This window comes from Haplochromis burtoni, unplaced genomic scaffold (genome assembly GCF_018398535.1).
Source record: "Haplochromis burtoni strain Fernald_Lab_line unplaced genomic scaffold, NCSU_Asbu1 Contig_415, whole genome shotgun sequence".
NCBI classification, from domain to species: Eukaryota; Metazoa; Chordata; class Actinopteri; order Cichliformes; family Cichlidae; genus Haplochromis; species Haplochromis burtoni.
The window spans coordinates 410,362-419,770 of record NW_024582776.1 but is presented as its reverse complement, the minus strand read 5'-3'; the positions used below and the strand labels follow the sequence as shown (position 1 = coordinate 419,770).

Here is a 9,409-nt window from a genome sequence, read left to right as displayed (position 1 = left end):
AAAAAGTTGCCTCAACAAAAGGGCACTTTGGGCACCCATCAGGAAAGGGGCGGGTGCTCAAGCCCCTCTAGCCCCCCCTCTGCACGTGCCTGGTGCACATTATAAGTCTGTTTCATAATTTCTGGTGTTTTCGTGTTTGTTGTTTTGTTTTTCTTTTGTGTTATTTTGCGAGTTGGTTATTAGATGCTGCTCCCCCGCCCTCTCCTCCCTGTGCCGCAAGCAGCAGGCGCACCTCGCAAACGGAGGGCGCCCTTACTCCCAGCAAATGGGCGATAGAAAACCGATCGGTGCCTGTACCATTCCCAATATGCGCTGGCTGAAAAAATCCCAAAGAGTGCAAGTCTGTCAGGAGTAAAGATTGGAAAGGGCTTCACCATCGTGACAAACTGTGTAAGACGCAACTTCAACAGTTTAAGAAAATGTCCCTCAGTGTATTTTGCTATCAATTTGTGTGTTTCATCATCTACAGTACATAATATCATTCAGAGAGTGTGAGTACTTCTCAGTAAGCAAAGATGGGACTGGAAAAATAATATTCAGCTTTGGCTCGGCTGAAAAGGTATATGTGGTTTTACAGGTCAGGCACGAGCCGATAACCCTCGATTCAGCTGCTCACGTGACCGGGGGCAGGCTACTAGGACGCGTGGGCGTGTCTCTATGCGGATCCTACCCTAGAGCTCACCTGTCAGGTTGCAAGACCGAGGCTGTAAAGAACTTTCTTGGTCAAAACCCGATTGGAGAACAAAAAAAACCCAGCGCCATGGAGTCTCCAGTGAAGGATTCCCCGGTGAGACCGGGTTTCCACAGAATGGAGATCCAGAAAACAACGTGGGACGTCCCGCATAGATACGCGAACCTGCAGGCCATCGGCTCCGGAGCTTACGGGACAGTGTGGTGAGTTTACCTGGGCGATGGCGACAGTGCAGACATAATTTGTATCGCTCCTTTCCCTACTGTGTACAGAAAACTATAAAGTTGTTTTTGTTGTGTTTTTTTGGTGGTCCTTTGGTGGCCTACGATTAAGTTTAAAACTGCCATAAAAGGCTAAACATATTAAACTATTATTTGACGTGGTTTAGTACCAACAACGAATTCATCCCCTCTAGGGAAGTATTTATTGTGGCGTTTTAAACACAAAATGTAAAAACAACAACAACAAAAATAACAAAAAGACCCAACTTCAACAATCATAAAGGATTTGGAAAACTGGTAAACATGTTAAAGTGTGTGGTAATATAATGATTTTCCATTAGGTAATGTTGCGTTTTAAAAACGGCTTAGTGTGGCTTCATTTCTCTCTGCTTAGTCTGAATATATTTAAATGATCGTCTTGAAATGTTTTTCACTAAGGTTTCTGAATTTCTTGGAAATTCATTTCGCTCCCTGAATGGGTCTAGTTGGCTTTCATCTGTTTCTGTTAACAGAAACACAATTGTCCGCCTGAGGCCACTCAGCAAGTCAATGCAGGTTCTCTGATATGACAAGAATCTCTCCACTAACACAGCAGAACCCAGCCTGCAGGAATCCAGGATATCCCAGACGTGGCTCTGCCTAATGATAAGCTACTGACAGACAGAATCGTATTACTGATATTATCATAAAGATTTTCGTTAGTGTTGCAGAATACGTGAATACTTTTCGAACGCTGCATTTCTGGCTTTACAGATAAATAGGTCACATAATCAAAGGCAACATAACATAATGTAAGCTAATGCAATGCATCGTAACAATGTAATGTTGCATTACGTAACATGACCTGATGTAAGATAACATAATTTAAAATAACATAATGTAATGTAACATAAAGTAACATTATGAAACAAGATAGTTATGTTAGGGTTGGACCTATTCTGGGTTATTTTTTAGGCATTTACAGTGCAGTACAGCGCTGGTAAGTGTTATTTGGACCACATGTGGCCCAAATATCCCAGCACACCCTACCGCTGGCATACATAAGGCAGACCTGCAGTGGATTTGAGGCAACCGCAGTCAGTCAAAACCAGATGTCCTGCATAGGAAACTGCAAATATGAGCAACATATGGACCAAACATTCATCTCTATGTTTGGGAAATTTTCATGGCTCATTCAGAGCACATTTCCAAACAGCAGCAATACTTATCAGTGTTTAGTTAATGAATGGATTGGTCAGCCATGTGATATATATGTATTGTATTTGTTGTTGTGTCAATGTATGACTCTATTAGTTCAATGACTTTATCAGCTCACTGATTTTTTTAGATTAGATTAGAATATTCAGCACCGAAATTAGTACAGATTAATAGCAGTGCTAGATTACAATGGCCACTGTGTTTTCAATCACTGAGTCTGTGGTTGGTCCCATTTAGCTCTGCCATCGACCAGAAGACCAAGGAGAAGGTGGCCATCAAGAAGCTCTACCGGCCTTTTCAGTCCCTCATCCACGCCACGCGGGCCTACAGAGAGCTCAGGCTGCTCCGCCACATACAGCATGACAATGTAAGAAAAGTCAATGAAAATAAGATGATTTATTAACATTAAGCATTATAATCCCTGTCATACAGTAGGTGCTTATGCTTAATCCTTACTCAGACAGCAAGGTCAGACTCTAGCATGACAGAAACATCTGAATATGTCATTTTTCTAAGCTGTAAATTTGTAATTTGAATGGCATTAGAAGAACTCTAGTATATCAAATTAGTGCTGTCAAAGTGACTCTGTTGGGAAAGATACACATGAGTTAATTATAACCTTTGCTCTTTTTTCTCCTGTCTGGAAAAAAAGGTCAATTTTGAGGATAAGCACACTTTGTTGACTCTTCAACAAAAGCCCCATAATCTCATCAGTGGGCCTTGATGATCTGAGACTGTTGTGTATTGGTGGAACCCTCATCGCTTAGCATTTTCCTTGGAAAAACATTTAAATGAGTTTCAGCTTTGCTTCCATTGACATGTGGAAACATGTTTAAAAATGTGAATCACTTGTTGTTGTTGTTTTTAATTCAAGCTTCTTCTTTTTTTAAACAATTTCTAACCATCACACTTTATTTTTAGATAGTGCAAAGATGTTCAAAGTTGGATCCCTTTGATGTTCAATGACTCACTGTAACAAAGATGTTACTTTTATTTACAGCTTTGAAAACAGGAGTCACAAAGTCACAAAATCCCAGAACCCAGAACTAGTAGCTTTTACCTCCTATCCTACTACCAACACTGAACTGTATGTGACCCCCTGATAAATATAGAGCTCCTGAAGTGTTTCATACACTGTAAGTCTGTTCGTGAGCTATTGGTGTTTTACTAATTTCCTCACTGTGTTTTTCCTTAAAGGTGATCTGCCTTCTTAATGTCTTCACACCTGACCCCACACTGGAGAAATTCCAAACATTGTAAGTTGAAAGTCAGGGGTAGCATTCTCCCACTAGTTGTTGCAACTTGTTGAGACCCCGCATGCATGTGTGCGCGTGCATGTACGTGTGTGTGGATGGATGTGTGAAAAGTTCAAAAAAGCTAGTGTGAGGGCAAGCTGATTCTTGTTTGTTTTGGCTGTCTTTTTAGCAGTTGTCCAACTGTGTCTCCACATGTAAAAAGCTTCAAATGCACTATTCAGCTCTGTTAATTTGAACAAAAACAGAATGCAGTGACTTACAAACCCTGTGTTTTAAACCCAAAAAAATACAAACACAATATATCAGATGCTAAAAGTAAGTAATTTTGATTATTAACCTCCTAAGACCCGAACTCTTACATGACATGCATCTTTAATTTCTCTTTGCTATTTGGGCTGATTGGGACCTGATGCATGTAAAAAGAAAGAATTACCTGATTTTGACTTCAGCAACACATTTCAGCAAAGTATGTATCTATAAAGTTAAAAACATGCTGGGTAAAACATCTGACACTGTCATGGCAACAGGTCAGTAACACAACTGTGTTAAAAAAAATCCCAAAGAGTGCAAGTCTGTCAGGAGTAAAGATTGGAAAGGGCTTCACCATCGTGACAAACTGTGTAAGACGCAACTTCAACAGTTTAAGAAAATGTCCCTCAGTGTATTTTGCTACCAATTTGTGTGTTTCATCATCTACAGTACATAATATCATTCAGAGAGTGTGGGTACTTCTCAGTATGCAAGGATGGGACTGGAAAAATAATATTAAATGGCCAGGATCTTCAGGCTCTCAGACAGAAGCAGATTTAAAGCAGGCACAGCTGTGTAGAGGAAATCAGAGCATGGGCCTATTAATCAACAGACATGAAAATAACTCAGCATTTACAGCCTGACCTCTCTTAGATAAGCTTTCTTTTAGTCGTCTTCAGGAATAGTTCTCCAGGCTTCTTGAAGGGCATTCAAAGCTCTTCTTTGTACATTGGCTGCCTTTCGTTCAGCTCTCTGTCAAAATGATCCCTCACAGTGCTCTAGTCCAACAATTTAAACAACACCATCTCTTAGGTACTGTGTCAGGTCTTTGCTGGTGTTTTTTTTTCCTACAACATCGCTTTCAGATACTTTGTCCTTTGTCCCCACTTGTTCAGTTTCCTCAAAACTTTAAGGGCTTACTGCACGTCATGTCAGGATTTCAGCTAAAGGCTCTTTGGGAATGTGAGTGCAGAAATACTATTTTATGCCTGTTAAACTGTGTAAGCCAACTTAGCTCAACTAAAACATTAGAGCATATAAGGCTGCTAGTTCCTATAACAATTTAAAATGAGTTCTTTGCTCAGTTGTCTGTTATGTGTAGACACAATACTAATTCATCCTGGTTTGAGATAGGTGACTTTTTTTAATGCCTGAATGGCTCATAGGTGACTTAACGAACAAAAAAGCATTCCTCTGCTTTTGTGCTCATTTTCAGTTCAGTCACTTATAAGGACTGGACTGAAAATATGTGAAAAAGCAGCCAATGGCCAAAGTTGATGCAAAAGAGAAGACGCAGCTGAAAGCAGTTAACGACAGGTGAAGATAATGAATGCAGGACAATGAACAGAGAGCAAACCTCTGCTTAAAAACTTTGCGTATTATTGAACATGTATCAATGTAAATATGCCAGACTTAGCCAGGAGGCTACCTTTCATCTCAAAAACAATAAATAAAAATTTGAGCAAACCATAAGACAATGTACAACAATGTAGTCCTGACAAAAAATACACAAAATAATACAATGAAATGCAAAACAACAGATAAATAAAAACATATAACATACACACATGAGTTACAGCTGCAGTACTGTTCCAAATCTCACTACATTTAACTGACAGCACCTGTTTACTGACTGCTGTCTGTCTGTCTGATGAACAGACAAGAGAAAACCTGCTAAGAGTGACAGTGTAGCAATACCACAACAGACCCGATGACCACACTTTCATGCTTTTGAGCATTTCACACATTTTTTTCCTTCTGGTTGCTGTTCACACACTCGGCTACAGCTCCACAGCTCACAGCTGACACATACACCACAACAACAACATCATTCTGACAGATAGCACAGCCTTTTTTGCCGGCGAGGTGCATCCATCTCCCTGCAGCGGCACTGCGGACTGTGCCCCGCCACAGACAGGGAATAACCACAACACAGCAAACACTGAGACATGAAGGCTATGACTATACAGCATACACAGGGGGACAAAGACACTCACTCAGAGACGGGACGAAGGCAGTAACATCCAAGCATGAACTGAAACTAAAAAAAATTATGAGACTAAAACCCATCACAGCAAACAGTGCCAGGAAAATTTAAAAACATTTCACTTTGCAAAGTCACTGCTGTTCATTTCAGTTTCCACATTTCTAAACACTTTTGTTTCAGGAAGCGGGGGCGCGACACAGTGGTAAATGTGCCACACCCCCCACATGCTGGTTTACATTGTCTGTGTGTTTGTCTGTTTGTAAACCGCTGCTGGCCTCTCACTCTTGTTCTTTTCCCTCTAGTTATATGGTAATGCCCTTCGTAGCCCAGGATCTGGGCCACATTATGAAGACCAAGAGATTAAGCGATCGCATCGTCACATACCTGTTCTACCAGCTTCTAAGAGGCTTGAAGGTGAGTGCTTCCTTGATTATTATCAGTGGCTTAATGAAGACTATAACATTTTCTCAGTGGGGAGGCTGTTTAAGTGTGATACATTGAGCTGAAAGTGTTTGCTGGAGCGTCATCTCGCTCTCAGTTAAGCAGCGAGGGATGAAAGCAGTGACAGTGCCAGTGTTGTGTAACCCTTGTGGAAAGGTGAGATGTGAGGTGCTCCTTTTTGAGGTGCACTTCTTTCCATGCTGACGTCAATTCTTAGTAAAATCATGACGGCAGGTTGAAAATGGCTATTTGCCTATGGAAAAGATATATACAAATCTTATTAAGTTTGTATCTGTCTTGTGTGAAACCTGTATGAAAAGCATACAAGAGTGAAAACAGATATAAGATCCTTTGAAAAATTATATAAATGAAACTTGTATGTTTTGGATACTTCCTAAAACAATATATGAAAGTAATGAGAAAGTGGCCACTTTCATGAGTAAATCATATAAGCCTTATATGATTCACTATATGAAGTAGGCCACATCTTATGCAAGTCTTTTATAAGTTTTTACTATTTCTTTTCCATATGGGTAATCTTGAAGAATCTGACTCAACTTATTGTACTGTCTATAACTAGGACCCAGTATATCTGGATCCAAGTCATGCCATAGATGTGAACATATGTGCTTTCAGAGATGAGCGCCTCCCTGTGGTTTGTATGCTGTGACTTTTTAAAAGCCAGATTGTCTAATTAGTGTTTTGCTAGTTGCAAGCAGTGTTGTTCTGTTTTCATGTTAAAAACTCAATTATAGTAGGTTTAACATTGAATTGATAAAGAAAGGAGAGGTACAGCTTACACCCTGCTACTCCTCCATAACTTCACCTGACAGCAGTAAGTTTGACTCCCCTGCAGACATTATTCTTTTTACCCTTATCAAGGACGTTAAGACGATTGGTCACTTTGATCGACTGCCAAATCTTGAAGAACTATTATTATTATTATTATTATTATTATTATTATTATTATTATTATTATTATTATTATTATTTAATTAACCAGGCAACGTGGTTGCATAACTACTGCCTGATGTAATCAGACTGCCTGCGGTCATTGTGGTTGTTGCTAGTGTTGTTCTGTTTTCTTGTCCCTGCTCACAAATTGCTTCTCATCCACAATGGGCGCTGGGTGCAGTCACTTTATCCCTGCTCAGTCTCCCTGAAAGCTGGTTTGTCCTTTGAGCTTTCACCTTCTTGCTCTGGCCCTCCTCAACATCATCCCCAGACGGCTATACATCTGTCTCACTCACAAATAGGAGTTAGTAAGTTCTGCTGTCCACTATAAGAGACATTGTATAAAAGTTTTGTTTTGAAAGAGTTAAAATTACTGTACAAGCTGAAATACTACTGAAGATAAGAACCTAAGGTTGAAGAAACCATCAGCTAACCTTCCTTGTAGCCATGAAATGTGGAAGCTGCAATGCTCATGATTTTTAAACGAAAGTCGACGTGCTCTGTTACACCAACCCCCTAAAATGTGGCATCAAAAGGAAAACCAGGATGTCCTCTTGACACTACAGTTGGACTCTGATACGTTGCATAATTTTTGGTCGATGGAGAGGTTTCAGACTCATGTCGCTCACAGAGGACAAGAATTAATTGCTGGATCTTAGAGTATATGGAATAGAATAGACTGACATTTATATACTGCTTTTCTAGTACTTCTTTCCAGTCAAAGTGTTTTAGGCTAAACACTTCAAACACTCTATCTGCCTCAGATCCACGGCCAATTTAGAATTGCTAATTAGACCAGCATGCATGCCTGAGATCTGTCGGATTAACCCAGAGTCCCTGCAGGAAATTCGCACAAGCACAGAGAGGATGTGTAAGCTCCAGTTTAAAGCATGAATCTTCTTGTTGTGAGGCGATAGTGCTAACCGCTGCACCACTGTGCCGCAGTCAGCAAGTAACAAGTCTGAACTGAATGCTTTAAGGTAATAAAAGACTGCAGCAGCAGCACAAGGTGAAACATGCAGAGTGAAAACGAAAGACAGCTTCCTAACATGACGAAATGAATGTATTCGCTCAAGTCTGTATTCTCAGATATTTACTGAGAAACATGACCAGTCTCTACGTCTTCAGACCGTGGTTGTCATCGTCCTCTCGGGCCTTTTGCTGTCACTGAGCTGAGTGGTTTCCTACGTTTTAAGAATGAACCAGATTGTTGTTTTTCAATGTTTCTCTGACAGGTTTACTGTGTTCAGCCTAAGTCCAGTGAACAGCTACCAAATCAAATCCAGACCTTTTATCTGCTTAATCGGCCTCACCTGGCCATGAACTACTTGTCAGAAAACTTTCCAATCACCACTGAAAATGGAGGACTGTATATAAATATGGTGTCTGGCATATTTGTTAAACCTTTGTTAAATCTTTATTCTTTGCGACACAAACTGAAATAAATCTTGCAAATTAAGATTGGGGAATCAGTTCTCTGGACTTACTAAGTTGTTCTAAATTCAGTCTATATTATTTAAATGTAAACTGTGTTTATTTTAAATACTCAGAGCACACCCAGCCTGTTCGGTTAATGGATGCTAGACTGAGTTAGCTTTACATATGCTTCTCATGTAATGCTCGTCAATGTGTAACCAGGATATACTGTATGGAATTCTGGTTTCAAAGTGGGAAACAATGCCAGCTTTGTGTCTTTGAATTTAACTGCCAGAATCTTTGATCGCAAGATGTTTTCTTCTTGTTATCAGTGCTTCTGTGACATCACAGCAACTGGGTTTGCTGGTGCGGGTGGAGGCTTTGTTTACAGAGTAGTAAACCTGTGCAACTGCCTGCTATATTAAACATGACACATGCTGTGTTATACTGTGGGTGTAAACAGTTTCTTCTCTTTCTTCACAGTACATTCACTCTGCAGGGATCATTCATCGGGTGGGTATATGAACATTACTGAATTTTACCAGACTTACCGCATTCTCACTCAGAATCATTTTTGCCTCTAAAGTGCTGTTAGAAGAATAGTTTGGCATTTTGGGAAATCTACTTTTTTTACCTTCATGCTGAACCAGTATGACGTTTGAGCTAGCTAACAGTTTAGTTAGCTTGGCATACAGATTGGAAATATTCAGCAGAAACTACCTTACCTGGGTCAGTGTCATTGTTTTTTTGTTTTTGTTTTGTTTCTTTTTTTTTAGCAAAGAGGACAGAGACCTGCAGCCAGCATAATGAAACTTAGGACTCATTGCTCATAGTGTTAGCACCCATGTAGTATGTGGTCTAACAACTCAGCCTTTCTACTTGTTTTTAATTCAATTCAATTCAATTTTATTTTATTTATATAGCGCCAAATCACAACAAAAGTCGCCTCAAGGCGCTTCATAGATACAGAGAAAAACCCAACAATCATATGACCCCC

At 40.0% G+C, this 9,409-nt stretch overlaps 1 protein-coding gene across 1 annotated transcript in view; it reads left to right on the top strand.

Moving 5' to 3' along the window:
* The first annotated feature begins 649 nt into the window (after nucleotides 1-649).
* Nucleotides 650-9,409, top strand: part of zgc:171775 (STKc_p38 domain-containing protein) — a 15,476-nt gene continuing 6,716 nt past the window's right edge. Inside the window, exons 1-5 of the mRNA XM_005944822.3 lie at nucleotides 650-894; nucleotides 2,347-2,476; nucleotides 3,307-3,365; nucleotides 5,904-6,015; nucleotides 8,896-8,925. Of these exons, the coding sequence (XP_005944884.1) occupies nucleotides 761-894; nucleotides 2,347-2,476; nucleotides 3,307-3,365; nucleotides 5,904-6,015; nucleotides 8,896-8,925 (465 nt within the window). The 5' untranslated portion in view covers nucleotides 650-760. The remainder of the gene's footprint in view (nucleotides 895-2,346; nucleotides 2,477-3,306; nucleotides 3,366-5,903; nucleotides 6,016-8,895; nucleotides 8,926-9,409) is intronic.